The sequence below is a fragment of the Aegilops tauschii genome, chromosome 2 (genome assembly GCF_002575655.3).
Source record: "Aegilops tauschii subsp. strangulata cultivar AL8/78 chromosome 2, Aet v6.0, whole genome shotgun sequence".
Classification (NCBI taxonomy): Eukaryota; Viridiplantae; Streptophyta; class Magnoliopsida; order Poales; family Poaceae; genus Aegilops; species Aegilops tauschii.
The window spans coordinates 416879458-416899280 of NC_053036.3; the positions used below are offsets into that span (position 1 = coordinate 416879458).

Below are 19823 nucleotides of genomic sequence, written 5' to 3' on the forward strand. Positions count from 1 at the left end.
ATTATTGATATGAAGGAAGGGAATATTAGACTCCAATTTCCATTAAAGAAAGGCATGGAACACTTCCCTAGGAAGAAAATAAAACTACCATGTGAATCTATTATGAGAGCCACTTATGGATTGCCAACTAAAGATGGCAATACCGAGATCTATCCTTGCTTTTATGCCTAGCTAGGGAGGTTAAACGATAGCGCTTGTTGGGAGGCAACCCAATTTTATTTTTAGTTTTTTTGCTTTTTGCTCCTGTTTAGGAATAAATATTTGTTCTAGCCTCTGGTTAGATGTGTTTTTATGTTTTAATTAGTGTTTGTGCCAAGTTAAACCTATAGGATCTTTTTGGATGATAGTTATTTGATCTTGCTGTAATTTCCAGAAACTTTCTGTTCATGAAAACAATTGTTAAAAATCACCAGAACGTGATAAAATACTGATTCCAATTGCTGCTGATCAATAAACAAATTTTCTAGGTCTTCCTATTTTGGCTGATTTTTTGGAGTTCCAGAAGTTTGCGTTAGTTACAGATTACTACAGATTGTTCTGTTTTTGACAGATTCTGTTTTTCGTGTGTTGGCTATTAAAATAGTTTATAAACCATAGAGAAGTTGGAATACAGTAGGTTTAACACCAATATAAATAAAGAATGAGTTCATTACAGTACCTTGAAGTGGTCTTTTGTTTTCTTTCGCTAACGGAGCTCACGAGATTTTCTGTTGAGTTTTGTGTTGTGAAGTTTTCAAGTTTTGGGTGAAAGATTAGATGGATTATGGAACAAGGAGTGGCCAGATCCTAAGCTTGGGATGCCCATGGAACCCCCAAGATAATATAAGGACACCAAAAAGCCAAAGCTTGGGGATGCCCCGGAAGGCATCCCCTCTTTCGTCTACTTCCATCGGTAACTTTACTTGGAGCTATATTTTTATTCACCACATGATATGTGTTTTGCTTGGAGCGTCTTGTATTATTTGAGTCTTTGCTTTTTAGTTTACCACAATTATCCTTGCTTTACACACCTTTTGATAGAGCCATACATGATTTGGAATTTGTTAGAATACTCTATGTGCTTCGCTTATATCTCTTGAGTTATATAGTTTTGCTCTAGTGCTTCACTTATATCTTTTAGAGCACGGTGGTGGATTTGTTTTATAGAAACTATTGATCTCTCATGCTTCACTTAGATTATTTTGATAGTCTTAAATAGCATGGTAATTTGCTTAAATAATCCTAATTTGCTAGGTATTCAAGAATAGTAAAAAAATCTTATGAGTCTGTTGAATACTATGAGAAGTTTGATGCTTGATAATTGTTTTGAGATATAAAGATGGTGATATTAGAGTCATGCTAGTTGATTAGTTGTGAATTTGAGAGATACTTGTGTTAAAGTTTGTGATTCCCGTAGCATGCACGTATGATGAACCGTCATGTGATGAAGTCGGAGCATAATTTATTTATTGATTGTCTTCCTTATGAGTGGCGGTCGGGGATGAGCGATGGTCTTTTCCTACCAATCTATCCCCCTAGGAGCATGCGCGTAATACTTTGCTATGATAACTTGTAGATTTTTGCAATAAGTATATGAGTTCTTTATGACTAATGTTGAGTCCATGGATTATACGCACTCTTCTTCCTTCCACCATTGCTAGCCTCTCTAATACCGCGCACTTTTCGCCGGTATCATACACCCACCATAAACCTTCCTCAAAACAGCCACCATACCTACCTATCATGGCATTTCCATAGCCATTCCGAGATATATTGACATGCAACTTTCCACCGTTCTGTTTATTATGACACGCTCCATCATTATCATATTGCTTTGCATGATCATGTAGTTGACATCGTATTTGTGGCAAAGCCACCGTTCATAATTCTTTCATACATGTCACTCTTGATTGATTGCATATCCCGGTACACCGCCGGAGGCATTCATATAGAGTCATATTTTGTTCTAAGTATCGAGTTGTAATTGTTGAGTTGTAAGAAAATAAAAGTGTGATGATCATCATTTTTAGAGCATTGTCCCAAGTGAGGAAAGGATGATGGAGACTATGATTCCCCCACAAGTCGGGATGAGACTCCGGACGAAAAAAAAGAGGCCATAAAAAAGGCCCAAATAAAAAAATGACAGAAAAAGAGAGAAGGGACAATGTTACTATCCTTTTACCACACTTGTGCTTCAAAGTAGCACCATGATCTTCATGATAGAGAGTCTCTCATTTTGTCACGTTCATATACTAGTGGGAATTTTTCATTATAGAACTTGGCTTGTATATTCCAATGATGGGCTTCCACAAAATGCCCTAGGTCTTCATGAGCAAGCGAGTTGGATGCACACCCACTTAGTTTCTTTTGTTGAGCTTTCATATACTTATAGCTCTAGTGCATCCGTTGCATGACAATCCCTACTCACCCACATTGATATCTATTGATGGGCATCTCCATAGCCCGTTGATACGCCTAGTTGATGTGAGACTATCTTCTCCCTTTTTGTCTTCTCCACAACCACCATTCTATTCCACATATGGTGCTATGTCCATGGCTCACGCTCATGTATTGCGTGAAGATTGAAAAAGTTTGAGAATGTCAAAAGTATGAAACAATTGCTTGGCTTGTCATCGGGGTTGTGCATGATTTAAATACTTTGTGTGGTGAAGATAGAGCATAGCCAGACTATATGATTTTGTAGGGAAAACTTTCTTTGGCCATGTTATATTATCTACTGTTTTGATTGCTCCATGCTATATTATCTACTGTTTTGGACATTATTGGGCTTTACTATTCACTTTTATATTATTTTGGGGACTAACCTATTAACCGAAGGCCCAACCCAGAATTGCTGTTTTTTTTGCCTATTTCAGAGTTTCGCAGAAAAGGAATATCAAACGGTGTCCAAACGGAATGAAACCTTCGGGAACATGATTTTCAGAACGAACAAGATCCAGGAGACTTGGACCCTACGTCAAGAAATAAAGGACGAGGCCACGAGGTAGGGGGGCGCGCCCTCCACCCTCGTGGGCCCCCTGTTGCTCCACCGACGTACTCCTTCCTCCTATATATACATACGTACCCCCAAATGATCAGATACGGAGCCAAAAACCTAATTCCACCACCGCAACCTTCTGTACCAACGAGATCCCATCTTGGGGCCTGTTCCAGAGCTCCGACGAAAGGGGCATCGATCACGGAGGGCTTCTACATCATCACCATAGCCCCTCCGATGAAGTGTGAGTAGTTTACCTCGGACCTTCGGGTCCATAGTTAGTAGCTAGATGGCTTTCTCTCTCACTTTTTGGATCTCAATACAATGTTCTCCCCCTCTCTCGTGGAGATCTATTCGATGTAATCTTCTTTTGCGGTGTGTTTGTTGAGACTGGTGAATTGTGGGTTTATGATCAAGATTATCTATGAACAATATTTGAATCTTCTCTGAATTCTTTTATGTATGATTGGTTATCTTTGCAAGTCTCTTCGAATTATCAGTTTGGTTTGGCCTACTAGATTGATCTTTCTTGCAATGGGAGAAGTGCTTAGCTTTGTGTTCAATCTTGCGCTGTCCTTTCCCAGTGACAGTAGGGGCAGCAAGGCACGTATTGTATTGTTGCCATCGAGGATAACAAGATGGTTTTTTTATCATATTGCATGAATTTATCCCTCTACATCATGTCATCTTTCTTAAGGCGTTACTCTGTTTTTATGAACTTAATACTCTAGATGCATGCTGGATAGCGGTCGATGAGTGGAGTAATAGTAGTAGATGCAGGCAGGAGTCGGTCTACTTGTCTCGGACGTGATGCCTATATACATGATCATACCTAGATATTCTCATAACTATGCTCAATTCTGTCAATTGCTCAACAGTAATTTGTTCACCCATCGTAAAATACTTATGCTCTTGAGAGAAGCCACTAGTGAAACCTATGGCCCCCGGGTCTATCTTCATCATATTAATCTTCCAATACTTAGTTATTTCCTTTGCTTTTTTACTTTGCTTTTATTTTACTTTGCATCTTTATCATAAAAATACCAAAAATATTATCCTATCATATCTATCAGATCTCACTCTCGTAAGTGGCCGTGTAGGGATTGACAACCCCTTATTGCGTTGGTTGCGAGGATTTATTTGTTTTGTGTAGGTGCGAGGGACTCGCGCGTAGCCTCCTACTGGATTGATACCTTGGTTCTCAAAAACGAGGGAAATACTTACGCTACTTTGCTGCATCACCCTTTCCTCTTCAAGGGAAAACCAACGCAGTGCTCAAGAGGTAGCACTCAACTAGCATAACTCTAATATCACCATCTTTATATCTCAAAACAATCATCAAGCATCAAACTTCTCTTAGTATTCAATGCACTTATATGAAAGTTTTTATTATATCCATCTTGGATGCCTATCACTTTAGGACTAAATTTTTTAACCAAAGCAAATTACCATGCTGTTCTAAAGGACTTTCAAAATAATATAAGTTAAGCATGAGAGATCAATTATTTCTATAAAATAAAACCACTGCCGTGCTCTAAAAGATATAAGTAAAGCACTAGAGCCAAATTTTCTAGCTCAAAAGATATAAGTGAAGCACATAGAGTATTCTAATAAATTCCGAATCATGTGTGTCTCTCCCAAAAGATGTGTACAGCAAGGATGATTGTGGTGAACTAAAAATCAAAGACTCAAATAATACAAGATGCTCCAAGCAAAACACATATCATGTGGTGAATAAAAATATAGCTCCAAGTAAAGTTACCGATGGACGAAGACGAAAGAGGGGATGCCTTCCGGGGCATCCCCAAGCTTAGGCTTTTGGTTGTCCTTGGATTTTACCTTGGGGTGCCTTGGGCATCCCCAAGCTTAGGCTCTTGCCACTCCTTGTTCCATAATCCATCAAATCTTTTACCCAAAACTTGAAAACTTCACAACGCAAAACTTAACAAAAAATCTCATGAGCTCCGTTAGCGAAAGAAAATAAAACACCACTTCAAGGTACTGTAATGAACTCATTCTTTATTTGTATTGGTGTTAATCCTACTGTATTCCAACTTCTCTATGGTTCATAACCTCCGATACTAGCCATAGATTCATCAAAATAAGCAAACAACACACGAAAAACATAATCTATCAAAAACAGAACAATCTGTAGTAATCTGGATCTAACGCAAACTTATGGAACTCAGAAAAATCACCAAAATCGGACGACCTAGATAATTTGTTTATTAAACTACTGCAATTGGAATCAGTATTTTATCACGTTCTGGTGATTTTTAACAATTGTTTTCGTGAGCAGAAAGTTTCTGACTTTTTCAGCAAGATCAAATAACTATCATCCAAGAAGATCCTATAGGTTTTACTTGGCACAAACACTAATTAAAACATAACACCACATCTAACCAGAGGATAGATCAATTATTTATTACTAAAGAGAACCAAAAAGCAAGACACAAAAATAAAATTGGGTTGCCTCCCAACAAGCGCTATCGTTTAATGCCCCTAGCTAGGCATAAAGGCAAGGATAGATCTAGGTATCATCATCTTTGGTATGCAATCCATAAGTGGCTCTCATAATAGATTCATAAGGTAATTTTATTTTCTTTCTAGGAAAGTGTTCCATGCCTTTCCTTAATGGAAATTGGAATCTAATATTTCCTTCTTTCATATCAATAATTGCACCAATCGTTCTAAGGCAAGGTCTACCAAGAATAATAGGACATGAATGATTGCAATATATATCAAGAACAATGAAATCTACGGGCACATAATTCCTATTTGCAACAATAATAACATCATTAATCCTTCCCATAGGTTTCTTAATGGTGGAATCCGTGAGGTGCAAGTTTAAAGAACAATCGTCAAATTCACGAAAACCTAACATATCACACAAAGTTTTTGGAATCGTGGAAACACTAGCACCCAAATCACACAAAGCATAGCATTCATGATCTTTAATTTTAATTTTAATAGTAGGTTCTCACTCATCATAAAGTTTTCTAGGGATAGAAACTTCTAATTCAAGCTTTTCTTCATAGGATTGCATTAAAGCATCAACTATATGTTTGGTAAAAGCCTTATTTTGACTATAAGCATGCGGAGAATTTAGCACGGATTGCAACAAGGAAATACAATCTATCAAAGAACAACTATAATAATTAAATTCCTTGAAATCCAAAATAGTGGGTTCATTGCTATGTAAAGTTTTGACCTCTTTAATCCTACTTTGACCAATTTTTGCATCAAGATCGAAAAACTCCGAATCATTGGGACGCCTTTTAACTAAAGTTGACTCATCTCCAGTCCCATCATTATCAAGATTCATATTGCAAAATAAAGATTTAATAGGAGACACATCAATTACTTTTAGATCTTCATCCTTATTATCATGAAAACTAGACGAACGCGTTTTCATAAAGAAATCTTTTTTAACACACATCCTAGCGGTTCTTTTTTTGCACTCATCAATGGAAATTCTCATAGCTTTGAGAGACTCATTGATATCATGCTTAGGAGTAATAGATCTAAGTTTCAAAGAATCAACATCAAGAGAAATTCTATCCACGTTCCTAGCCAACTCATCAATCTTAGGCAATTTTTCTTCAAGCAAAGCATTGAAATTCTTTTGAGAAATCATAAATTCTTTGACACTATTCTCAAAATGAGAGGGCATCTTATTAAAATTTCCATAAGAGTTGTTGTAGGAATTACCATAATTATTAGAGGAATTACTAGGATACGGCCTAGGATTAAAGTTTCCTCTATAAGCGTTGTTACCAAAATTGTTCCTACCAACAAAATTCACATCCATAGATTCATTATTATTCTCAATCAAAGTAGACAAAGGAATATCATTGGGATCAGAAGAAACACTCTTATTAGCAAACAATTTCATAAGTTCATCCATTTTTCTACTCAAAACATTAATCTCTTCTATCACATGAACCTTTTTACTAGTAGATCTTTTGGTGTGCCATTGAGAATAATTAACCATAATATTATCTAGGAGTTTAGTAGCTTCTCCTAAAGTGATTTCCATAAAAGTGCCTCCCTCGGCCGAATCTAAAAGATTTCTAGAAGCAAAATTAAATCTGGCATAAAAAATTTGTATGATCATCCATAAATTTAATCCATGTGTAGGGCAATTACGTATCATCAATTTCATCCTCTCCCAAGATTGTGCAACATGCTCATGATCAAGTTGCTTAAAATTCATGATATCGTTTCTAACAGAGATGATCTTAGTGGGAGGAAAATACTTAGAGATAAAAGCATCTTTGCACTTATTCCATGAATCAATACTATTTTTAGGCAAAGACGAAAACCAAGTTTTAGCACGATCTCTAAGCGAAAAAGGGAATAGCTTCAATTTAACAATATCATTGTTCACATCTTTCTTCTTTTGCATATCACACAAATCAACAAAGCTATTTAGATGAGTAGCGGCATCTTCACTAGAAAGGCCGGCGAATTGATCTTTCATGACAAGATTCAGCAAAGCAACATTAATTTCACAAGATTCAGCATCGGTAAGAGGAGCGATCAGAGTGCTAAGAAATCATTGTTGTTGGTATTGGCAAAGTCACACAATTTAGTATTATCTTGAGCCATCGTGACAAGCAAGCGATCCAACACACAAGCAAACAAGAAGCAAACGAAAAAGAGGCGAACGGAAAGAGAGGGCGAATAAAACGGCAAGGGTGAAGTGGGTGATAGGAAAATGAGAGGCAAATGGCAAATAATGTAATGCGAGGGATAATAGTTTGTGATGGGTACTTGGTATGTCTTGACTTGTGCGTAGACTCCCCGGCAACGGCGCCAGAAATCCTTCTTGCTACCTCTTGAGCATGCGTTGGTTTTCCCTTAAAGAGGAAAGGGTGATGCAGCAAAGTAGCATAAGTATTTCCCTCAGTTTTTTAGAACCAAGGTATCAATCCAGTATGAGGCTACACGCAAGTCCCTCGTACCTACACAAACAAATAAGAACCTTGCAACCAACGCGATAAAGGGGTTGTCAATCCCTTCACGGCCACTTGCAAAAGTGAGATCTGATAGAGATGATAAGAAATATTTTTGGTATTTTTATGATAAAGATTGAAAGTAAAGATTGCAAAGTAAAATAGATTGGAAACGTATATGATGGAAAATAGACCCGGGGGCCATAGGTTTCACTAGTGGCTTCTCTGAAGATAGCATAAGTATTACGGTGGGTGAACGAATTACTGTCGAGCAATTGATAGAAAAGTGCATAGTTATGAGAATATCTAGGCATGATCATGTATATAGGCATCACGTCCGCGACAAAGTAGACCGACTCCTGACTGCATCTACTACTATTACTCCACACATCGACCGCTATCCAGCATGCATCTAGAGTATTAAGTTCATAAGAACAGAGTAACGCATTAAGCAAGATGACATGATGTAGAGGGATAAACTCAAGCAATATGATATAAACCCCATCTTTTTTATCCTCGATGACAACAATACAATATGTGTCGTTTCCCCTTCTGTCACTGGGATCGAGCACCGCATGATTGAACCCAAAGCTAAGCACTTCTCCCATTGCAAGAAAGATTAATCTAGTAGGCCAAACCAAACTGATAATTCGAAGAGACTTGCAAAGATAACCAATCATACATAAAAGAATTCAGAGGAGATTCAAATATTGTTCATAGATAATCTTGATCATAAACCCACAATTCATCGAATCTCGACAAACACACCGCAAAAAGAGTTACATCGAATAGATCTCCAAGAAGATCGAGGAGAACTTTGTATTGAGATCCAAAGAGAGAGACGAAGCCATCTAGCTAATAACTATGGACCCGAAGCTCTGAGTTAACTACTCACACATCATTGGAGAGGGTATGGTGTTGATGTAGAAGCCCTCCGTGACCGATTCCCCCTCCGACGGAGCGCCGGAAAAGACCCCAAGATGGGATCTCACGGGTACAGAAGGTTGCGGCGGTGGAAATAGGGTTTCGTGGTGCTCTCGTATGTTTTCGGGGTATATGGATATATATAGGAGGAAGAAGTAGGTCGGTGGAGCTATGAGGGGCCCACGAGGGTGGGGGCGCACCCAGGGGCAAGCGCGCCTCCCTGCCTCGTGGCCTCCTCGTTCGTTTCTTGACGTCCACTCCAAGTCCCCTGGATCACGTTTGTTCCAAAAATAACTCTCCCGAAGGTTTCATTCCGTTTGGATTCCGTTTGATATTCCTTTTCTGCGAAACACTGAAATAGGCAAAAAAACAGCAGTTTGCACTGGGCCTTGGATTAGTAGGTTAGTCCCAAAAATAATATTAAAGTGCATAATAAAGCCCATTAAACATCCAAAACAGAATATATATAATAGCATGGAACAATAAAAAATTATAGATACGTTGGAGACGTATCATGACGCAAAATGGGCTAGGGGTTATCAATGCAATTGCAAGGGGAATATATAATGGTGTCGTCGAGGTTACCGTCAATGGTTTGTCGAGTGTACATAAGGACGGATAATGATGAAGTGGTCAATGTCGATGACGACCTCATGGCGATGATGAGTGGTGGTGTTCTCGATGTCGAACCGTTCCTAATTAGCCGAAACACCTTAGGAAATGGAAAAACCACAACTCAAAATCTCAAACGTCAAATGTGAAATGGTGGTAGCGGAATGCGGTGGTGGTTTTGTGGAAGCTCAATGGGATTGTGGAAATGCAATGATTGGTTTTGGAGTACGCAAGGCGGAAGTGGAGGTTATGGTGGTGGACTATACACGGTGTCGGAGTTGAAGTCACCGTCCCTAAGTAGGCGAAACACCTTATGAGACACAAACCACAACTCAGACAAGCTCAAACAAAATTGGGTTAAATTGAGGTGGCGGAAGTGTATGATGGGCAAGCCTATGCGGAAGTGGTGGTGGTGGTTGATGAAGAAGCAACCATCCCTAAGTAGCCGAAACACCTTAGGAGACTCAAATCACAACTCAAACAACCACATATGCAATGGGGATCAAAATGGGTTAGGTTACGGAAGTCGGTGGTGGTAATGCGGATGATATGGTGGAGGGCCTAGGCTAACTTGCCAAATTTCAGAAAATATGATGGAGTCAAATGATGATGGTGGTATTTTTGTCGGATGAGGGATGTCAATAGCTTCAAAACGAGCTAAAGAACGTCGAAATCGGACTTCGGATGAATTAGTTATGGCCGAAATAAGAATTCAGCCCTCTCAGTTTCAGGGTTAACCGGACATCCGGGAGTAGGTCCGGATGATCCGGGTTCGTCAACCGGATTTCTGTCGTGTGGGCTGTCCAGACATCCGGGAGATGGTCCAGCTGATCCAGGTGGATCCGGATGATCCGGGAGTACTTCCGGATGATCCGGGCAGGTCAAACTGCTCAGGATTTCCTCTCGGGGACGAATTTTTAGGCGGAAATGGATGATTTTTGGGGCAAAATTGAGGAGATTTTATGGATGGAAGGTGGGGAAACCTGGGGAGATGCTAGATCCACTCGAAGTCAAGCAAATCCATGGATCAAAATCAACAAAACATCATCAAAACCAACAAATCACAAAAAAATTTGGGGCTAATTTTGGTGGGGATTTTCGAATTTAGGACGAAATCAAGTAAAACAAGACTAGAAAAAGAGGGGTAGGTGCTCCAAATTCGTGATCAACCTTGCTCTGATCCAAGATGATGTAGGGTAGAACCCTAGATGCCCGATCTTTCACGAAATGGAGGGGATCCCGCGAAGAACAAGAAGAACACGAGGGGAAACACGAGGGAAAACGAGAGGAACACTCAAGAACAAGTTCAATCTCACATCCACTAGACAATCAAACACACAAGATCCACAAGGTACATGAACAACAAAGGGAAAGATACAAGATAAAGTTCATCTGCAAGAGGAGGTCTCGAGGGGTCTTCCCGTGAGGGGTCTTGAATCCCGTAGGATCTTCTCACATGCTCACATGGAGGTCCTGAACTCCATGGGAGTGGTAGTCTCTCTCTCTCAAGAGGAGGAGGTAGGAGCAAAGCTCACATACAAATGAGCTATCATATTTGCTAACCCTAAAAATGAGGAGGAGGAGGTCTATTTATAGTCTAAGGGGCGAAGGGGTAAGTTAGGTGGGCGAATGGGTACATGGGCCTCGGCCCGGAGACATGCACGCAGGCAAGGCCGGATGATCTGGATGGGGGTCCGGATGATCTGGGCATGTCCGGATGATCCAGGTCTTCATTCGGATGGTCCGGCTTCACGTAGAGGTTTCACAGGCTCTCTAACTTGCGATCCGGGCAGGGGCCCGGTGGATCTGGGCATCGGGGATCCGGATGATCCAGACGGAGTCCCGGATGATCCGGCTTCAAGTGAAGCCTTCGGGTGTCTTCGGCGCAGTTATCCGGACGATCCGGGGGAGGGTCCGGATGATCCGAACGGCGGTCCGGACGTCCGGCCTGGCTCCAGCAGCCGCTCCGTCTTCTTCTTCTCCTTTCTTCCGTCTTCTCTTCCATGCCTCCCTCGCGGATGGTGTAGACGTACACTTGCGCTCGCACTCCTCCTCGACATCCATGAAGTTCCGACAATACTTATGCATGCAAACGGGAGAAGTTTCAAGTAGTATACCATCCTCGAAGGGGTCAAGTGAACACGTGTAAAGGAGATGATTCAGCTTTATGTATGTGAAGTAGATGTCGCACGTGTCACTTGTCAAACGGACTCTTGACATGGTGATGTCCGTAGGATGCTCCACATCAATACTACACATGCTTTGATTCACAGTTAGTACCACATCTACCATAATATCATCCTTGCCGACATGAAAAACGACATGAATATCATCAAAGCCTCAAGAAAAACCTAGCATGCTACCAATCCATCAACACTGGCTACCACAACATCACATTCTCACGTACTGAAAGTCTACAATGCTATCCACATGCTCACGGATCTAAGTTAGAACGAGTAGGGAGGAGGGAATGATCGAACGCCATCGATGAAGCCGGGTGGAGGCACGGACCATGTCGAAGAAGAGGAGGAAGACAACCGTCATTGTCGTCTACCGCCAGGCGGAGAAGACGCGCTGCTTACCCGTTCGTCTGTGACGAAATCCGCGCGGGACGGAGTGCTCGAGGGACGAGGGAATGGTGACGGTTTTTTTTACGGTGAGCCAAAGTTGGCTATATAGCGACCGATTCGGCCAGAGCTGGCCCAATTCCTTCGCCGCTTCTGGGGGATGCGCGCGAGCTCATGCCATTTCGCTGCTCGCATGGGCTCGGCGCCGCGTTCCCCTCCCCTGCATCGCCCGAGTCTGTTTGAGAGAAGATGGCCGATTCCACCGTTCCTAGCAGGTGTGGTTGGGGATGTTTTAAGATTCATACTATGCAGAGCAAATATTAAACACATGCTATCAAACATGTCAATTTACATTGAACGGTCGTGATTTAGGGGAATACCGGCTACCAAACGCCTGCTTGGGGACTCGCTGCTGCTACGTTACCAAAGAGACAAACGTACTACTTGAGGCGCATTGCCTCGTTTAAAGAAAAACTACTTGAGGCGCTTATCGGAGGCGAATCTTGCCCGAGAAGACGCTGCACCGTATCACTCTCAAGTGAGAAATCCGTTCTCCCCCGAGGCAGACGTCGCGGGCAGATTATCACCCCTGCCTCACGGCGCTGCAGCCAGCGGATGCGATCGCACGACCCGTTCGCGACGATGCTTCTCCTTGCTCTCCGCATCAATAATCCCACCGTCGTAACGTAACGTGCACCACTCTGCGTATGCAACAAACAAACACGATGCCGGTCAGTGTACACGTTCAAGTGCCAAATCGTCGGTAATCATAGAGGAAGGAGAGCATCCAAATATTCCGGCTCGCCGTTCACACACCCATCCCATCGGCGCCAGCGCTGGACGGGCACGGCGAGAGGAGCGAGTCTCGCCAGGGGACGCACGCGGAGCACAGGACAAAGACAAAGCCGTGACATTTCTACGGGGCCTCGGGAGCAGAAACCGAGGGGGAAACAGACACTTCAGATTTGTCACCACGCCACCATCACATCCATGCGCTGCGCTTTATATGTCTGACACTCTGACCACATATCCGCCCACGACCCATCCAGTCTCCCCGAGCAACTGGTCTGCACACCCACCCAGTAGCCCACCCCTCCTCTCTTCGTCTTCCTCTCGCAGCTTGCTGCGATGGCCAGAGCACCGCTGCTGCTTCTTCTTCCTCTTCTCGCGGCGCTGTGCCTCGCGTCCTTGGCCCCCGGCGCCAATGCGGCGGGGAGGAAGATGGTCGGCGTCTACGAGCTCAGGAAGGGAGATTTCTCTGCCAAGGTGACCAACTGGGGCGCCACCGTCACGTCCGTCGTCTTTCCGGATTCCAAAGGTGTGTCTTGGGATTTCCCTTTGGTTCATGTTCTTGGATCTTGCGATGCTTTTGTGACCGCCATTAGGAACTATGTCTGAGCTTTTCTTTCTCTCTGTCAGGGAATTTGGGCGATGTCGTCCTTGGCTATGACACCATCGCTGAATATGTTGTAAGTTCACAGACTCGATCGTCCTCATCCATAAGCCCACTCTTCTTTAGTGATTATTATGCATCTCTATTCTGTTTTCTGGAGAGCACTGTCTACTCTGCCTCTGCCACAACTTGTGAATTCTTCAGTTTTCGCATCCTAGATTGATGTAGATTGTAGAACAGCGTAACGTACAGACAATACGGAGTACATTTTTCTATCTAGGAAAGAAGATATACTCAGCTTAATTAGAGATTTTTTTTTTTTTTTTTTGCATTTCGAAACGGCAGGGGAGTTAATTGGTGATTGAAACATCCCATAAATTGCTGTCAGCTGTCAAGTCACTCCGATTTCACATATCAAGCCCATCAATTCATTTAGAATCCGTAGCGCCGGCTTCAGTATACGAGTTAAAAATTTCCACAAGTTATGGTCCAGCTGTTAAGACACACTCCCTCTTGAACTAAAACCGGGTCACTTATTTGGGAGGGAGGGGGTACTAGAAAACAATCGGCACACAAGTTATGTTGCAATGGCCACGCCTCACTTGCGTGGACGACACGACACCGGTGTGGCAAAGTTACATAACAAAACATGTAAAGCGATTAGCTGGATGCCATTCTATGAGCTATACCAGTGGCCATGTTACCCGTGAAAATAGCATATGACCACGCAAAGGACAAGTGACAACCTCACCATGTGATGCCGGTCTTGATCACCATTAACTTTTTCGATAAATGGCGCTTTTATTATCTCGAAATGTAGCATCAAGCGGATACAAAGCATTATGGGTAACACCCGGCCTCTGCATAACTAGGATGCACACAGCCTAACACGGAAAGTCTGACAAAATGAATGAAAAAAAACGACAAATCGGCGACAGTAGAGTCCTATAGACCGACACTATGCCTATGTCGTAAGGGATGGTGGACCGATCCGGAGATTATGCTGCCACCCATGTTGGGTAAAAACCACCGTAGCCACCTGCTCCAACCGCGTACACACCGCCTTGAACATCGGTTGGTACTCCACTCGTTGTAGCGTAGACCACGTACGAAGCGAGTGCGTACAACGGAAAATAACTGCAAAGGAGAAGCATTTTTATCATTAAAAACCAAATCATTTCTACATAACCAAAGCGACCATAGTAAGGCGTATGCTCCCACCGTATTAGCGTTTTGAATCTATTTGGAATACCGTCCAACCAATGACCAAAAATATTGGCGACACTTGTGGGCGGATACAAATTTGACGCTATTTGGATGATTAACCACGTAGTACGTGCAAACTTGCATTGGAAAAAGAGGTGTTTGATTGTCTCTTCATGAGTACAAAAACAACACTTCTTACTCCCTGGCCAGTTGCGTCGTGCGAGGTTGTCTGGTTAGAACAACTCCCCTACGAAGATACCACATGAAGATTTTAACTTTTAGTGGAATCTTCGACTTCTAGATTTTCTTGTTGTTACTCACCGGTACCTCAGAATGCATGAGTGCACGGTACATAGAGTCTACTGTGAATGACCCTGATGTAGTAAGGTTCCAGCGAAACACATCCCGGCCTTGTCTAATATTAATCGAATCCAGACAGGATAAAAGATAGTGCCATGACATAAGTCGGGGGCCAATCGAATCCCGCCTAAACGAAATATTGGGTGGGGATGAACTGAGCACTTGCGCAATAGTATTATTCTTTTCGCGAGCAATGTTGTACAGGGCTGGATATTGTTCTCCAAGACTGGCATTGCCTAGCCAGATGTCTTCCCAGAAACGAACCTCTGACCCGTCCCTTATCGCGAAAGACCCAAAGCGAAAGAGATGTTTCTTTGCCGCCATTAGGCCAGCCCAAAAGTGCGAGTCGCCAGGTGTCCAATATGCCTGAGACACCACCTTTTGGCCTAGATACTTGTTGCGCAACATGGTTTGCCAAACACCATCCTCGGTAAGAAGTTTGAACAACCATTTACTAAGTAGGGCCTCATTCTTGATTTGCAAGTCATGAATTCCAAGGCCACCTTGGTCTTTCGGCCTACAAACCACACTCCATTTGGCCAGTCTATATTTTTTCTTTTCACCATCTCCTTGCCAAAAGAATCTGGATCTAAAATAGTCCAGTCTTTGCAAGACCCCTTTTGGGAGTTGGAAGAAAGAAAGCATATAGAGAACCATATTTGTGAGGACAGAGTTAATCAAAACCAGCCGTCCTCCAACTGAGAGCAATTTGCCTTTCCAACTACTCAATCGTTTCTCTAACCGCTCCTCTACATGCTTCCACTCTGCAATAGTGAGACGCCGATAATGAATCGGTATTCCCAAATATTTAATCGGGAATTGGCCATGTGCGCAACCAAACAGGTCAGCATATTCGGCCGCCGCCTGAGTGGCTTCTCCAAAGCAGAAAAGTTCACTTTTATGGAAGTTTATTTTAAGACCCGACATTTGCTCAAACGCTGACAACAAGAGTTTAAGGTTTCGAGCCTTGTCCAGGTCATGTTCCATAAAGAGAATCGTGTCATCGGCATATTGCAGAATAGAGAGACCGCCATCCACAAGGTGTGGCACTACTCCTGCAATCTGGCCGTCCTGCTTGGCGCGCTCAATCAGAATAGCCAACATGTCAGCGACAATGTTAAATAACATTGGAGACATGGAGTCACCCTGTCGTAATCCTTTTTTGTTTGAAAGTAATGGCCTACATCATCATTGACTTTGATGGCCACACTACCTCCAGTTACAAAATTATGGATCCACTCGCGCCATTTATCGGAGAAACCTTTCATCCTTAGGGCCCGTTGGAGGAAAGACCATTTGACCTTGTCATAGGCTTTTTCAAAGTCGATCTTGAATACTACTCCACTCATGTTTTTTCGGTGCATCTCATGGACGGTTTCATGCAGGATTACTACGCCATCAAGTATATTTCTTCCTTGCATGAAAGCCGTTTGAGATGGCCGGACAACATGGTCAGCTACCGAGTTTAACCTATTCGTAGCCACCTTGGTGAAAATTTTGAAGCTGACATTAAGGAGGCATATGGGTCTGAATTGTTGGATCCGTTCAGCCTCCTTAATCTTCGGCAACAAGACAATCTCACCAAAATTAAGTCTGAATAGGTCAAGTTTGTCGGCATGAAGGCAATTAAACAACTCCATTAGGTCAGACTTGATTATATCCTAGAAATTCTGATAGAATTCTGCGGGAAAACCATCTGGACCTGGAGCTTTGTTATGTTCCATTTGGATCACCATTAACTTATCCTCCACTTTTAGTTTTTCTTTTAAGTTTTTTCAATCAAGTTTCTTTCGGGAAAGCTTCACTTCTCCATGTCAAATAAGGTTACAATTTAGTCACACGAAGCCAGCCAACTAAGTTCTTGAAAAAGTTACATCCATCGTTTTCAAAGGGGAAATATCTGCATGCAATCTCGGAAAGGAAAAGTTTTATGAAAAACCCAGAGAATGACAGTTCAGAGTGATTAATTGTAGTCAATTATCTCCTCAAACTCAAAGGGTAAATCTTAACACCTTGCTTGACTGGTTTTGTGACGAATCTTGCCATTCAGAACGGATCCAGTTACTTTGGAGCGCTTGTTGGACGAGTAGCCAACAGGGTTGCCAAGGCGCGCTTCGTGCTCGATGGAAAAGTCTACCACCTATATGCCAACGATGGCAAGAACGCACTTCATGGTATTTAACTATTTATGCTCCACAGTTTAGATATCTATGTCATTCTGTGAAACAAACTCATGGTAGGTATATATACGGACAATCAAGTTATTTATTTATCTTGCTCTTGCTCAGGTGGCCATAGGGGCTTCAGCAAAGTTATATGGACGGTGAAGGAATATGTTAGTGGGGGTGACTCCCCACACATCACACTGTACTACCATAGCTTCGACGGAGAACAAGGTAACGATTATTTAGTCTAAATTTGTACTTCTTTGTTTTCCAGATCTTCAAGTATCGGTCACTTTCCAAGTAGTACGTACTATTCAGCAAATCTGAAGAAAATCTGGATCACTGCTACTGCATATTTGACCACTGACCCTGTGTGTTGTACTCATACGGGAATTTATGAGCTGAAACATCAGCCATGATTCTAATGTAGTAGGAGTAGTAGACAGTAGTAACCAAAACAAACCTAGAATTTCACACTTTTACAGTATAGATAATTAGGTCTCATCATGAAGAGTAGCAGTGAAACTCACATTTCACAAGATCCAGAGCACAGGATGCAAGCTAGGTTTGTTAAGAATAGAAATGGTACTTTCTGGTATGAAGAATCGACTTGGGTCTAGCAAATGTAACGGTCTAGCAAATATTTAATTTTTGCGGTGTGCATCTAACGATGCAAATACCTGAAAAAAATATTCTTCCACTTTTAAAATGGAAAAAAATAACTGGCCGAGGCAAATATCCGCCCAAAATCATCAATCAAGTAGCAGTGCCCACACCATGATGCGTTCATGTGGTCCTGTATCAATTATCATCCACTTGAGATGGTTGATTATCTTGCTCGGTTGGGTGCTTCCTTTTCCCCTCCCCTTTTGCTATCCAACACAACAGTCCAAGATCATGACCATCTTGACGGCAGAATGGCATCGTGCACGCCGAGAATCTAGTAAAGAAAAAAAAATAGTTGCACCCAAATGTTTTTCCTTTTCTACAAACGTTGCAAACCGTTTGTGCATGTGCGGTGCAATTGAGTCCGTAGATGGAAAGTTACAATCTTGTCTCTGTGAATTACAGGTTTCCCCGGGGCCCTGGACGTGTACGTGACGTACGAGCTGTCGAGCCCGTACGTGCTGAGCGTGCGCATGAACGCGACGGCGCTGGACAAGGCCACCCCGGTGAACCTGGCGCAGCACACGTACTGGAACCTGGGCGGCCAGGGCAGCGGCGACGTCCTGGGCAACACGGTCCAGCTGTTCGCGTCCCAGTACACGCCCGTGGACGCCACGCTCATCCCGACGGGGCAGCTGGCGCCCGTGGCCGGCACGCCCTACGACCTCCGGGCGCCCACCGCCGTGCGCGAGCACCTCCGCCAGGTCGTGGGCGGCAGCAGCAACGGCAGCACCATCTACGGCTACGACATCAACTACGTGGTCGACGGGGACGCGCGCGCGCTGCGCAAGGTGGCGGCCGTCCGGGACGGCGCGTCCGGGCGCGCGCTGGAGCTGTGGGCGGACCAGCCCGGCGTGCAGTTCTACACCGGCAACTTCCTCCAGGACGTCAAGGGGAAGGGCGGCAGGGTGTACGGGCAGTACGGCGCGCTGTGCCTCGAGACGCAGGGGTTCCCCGACGCCGTGAACCACCCCGACTTCCCGTCGCAGATTGTGAGGCCTGGCCAGGCGGCGTACAAGCATGACATGGTGTTCAAGTTCTCCTTCTAGCTAGAGCTGGTCGACCCAAGGATGGTATCGCTGTTTAGGCCACTTCAGTCGAGTGACCGGTCTCCTGATGTTTGTGACTCTTTTGGTGTCGGTACTTGGTAGGAAGATCAGCAATAATAATCTCGGGTATGAGGCCCAGTTCTTTTGGTTGATTCTTTCAGAATCTTAAGAATCGATTCTTCACCCAGTTTCTCCCAGAATTTTATACCCATAGTTTTTATAATCCTAACTGTTCACATCCTAACTAGGTAGGATTGTAAAAAAAGTGTGGGTTCAAGAATCTGGGAAAAGTTGGATGAAGGGTCGATTCTAAAGATTATGGGGGAATCGGCCAAAAGAACTGGTTTTGCACTGAAAACTGAGAAAGTTATGAAATGCCCCTCATGTACGGGTGCGTCGATATATCTCAAACCGTTCTCAACGCCAGTTATAGGCCAGTCCACGCGCAGTAACCGACTGGGAAGCTTAGAGCAACTTCAACCGGGCGACTTATTTCGTCCGTGGACCTCCTCCTCAGCGCCTTCGGCGCCAGCTAAGGGAGGCAGCGCCCACGCGCCCCGCTCCATGGGCCAGTCCACGCGCAGTAACCAATTGGGAAGCTTAGAGCAACTTCAACTGGGCGACTCATTTCGTCCGGAGACCTCCTCCTCAGCGCCTTCGGCGCCAGCTAAGGGAGGCAGCGCCCACGCGCCCCCGCTCCATGGGCCAGCCCAACTGCCAGGCAAGCGATCGCACGTGACGTATCTCTTCTCTGGATGCGTTCTGTTCGTTCGGTTTGCCTAAAAAAAAACTCGTTCACAATTTGACCACTAGTGCTTCACTTTCGGAGAAAATGCAATAAAACAAAAAAGGAATATAAAAAATTGTTCAAGAAATCGAATAATCGAAAAAAGTTCATGAATTCAAAAAGAATAGTGTATTTGAAAAAAATGTTTATTCCGTTTTA

General features: G+C 43.3%; 1 protein-coding gene across 1 annotated transcript; it reads left to right on the plus strand.

The window, feature by feature from the left end:
- Positions 1 to 13035: 13035 nt before the first annotated feature.
- LOC109731787 (uncharacterized) lies at positions 13036 to 19029 on the plus strand. The gene is made up of 5 exons (XM_020290960.4): positions 13036 to 13356; positions 13458 to 13507; positions 17048 to 17171; positions 17286 to 17393; positions 18234 to 19029. The coding sequence occupies exons 1-5, from the start codon at positions 13167 to 13169 to the stop codon at positions 18875 to 18877; spliced, it is 1116 nt and encodes a 371-aa protein (XP_020146549.1). The 5' UTR covers positions 13036 to 13166; the 3' UTR covers positions 18878 to 19029.
- Positions 19030 to 19823: the final 794 nt, after the last annotated feature.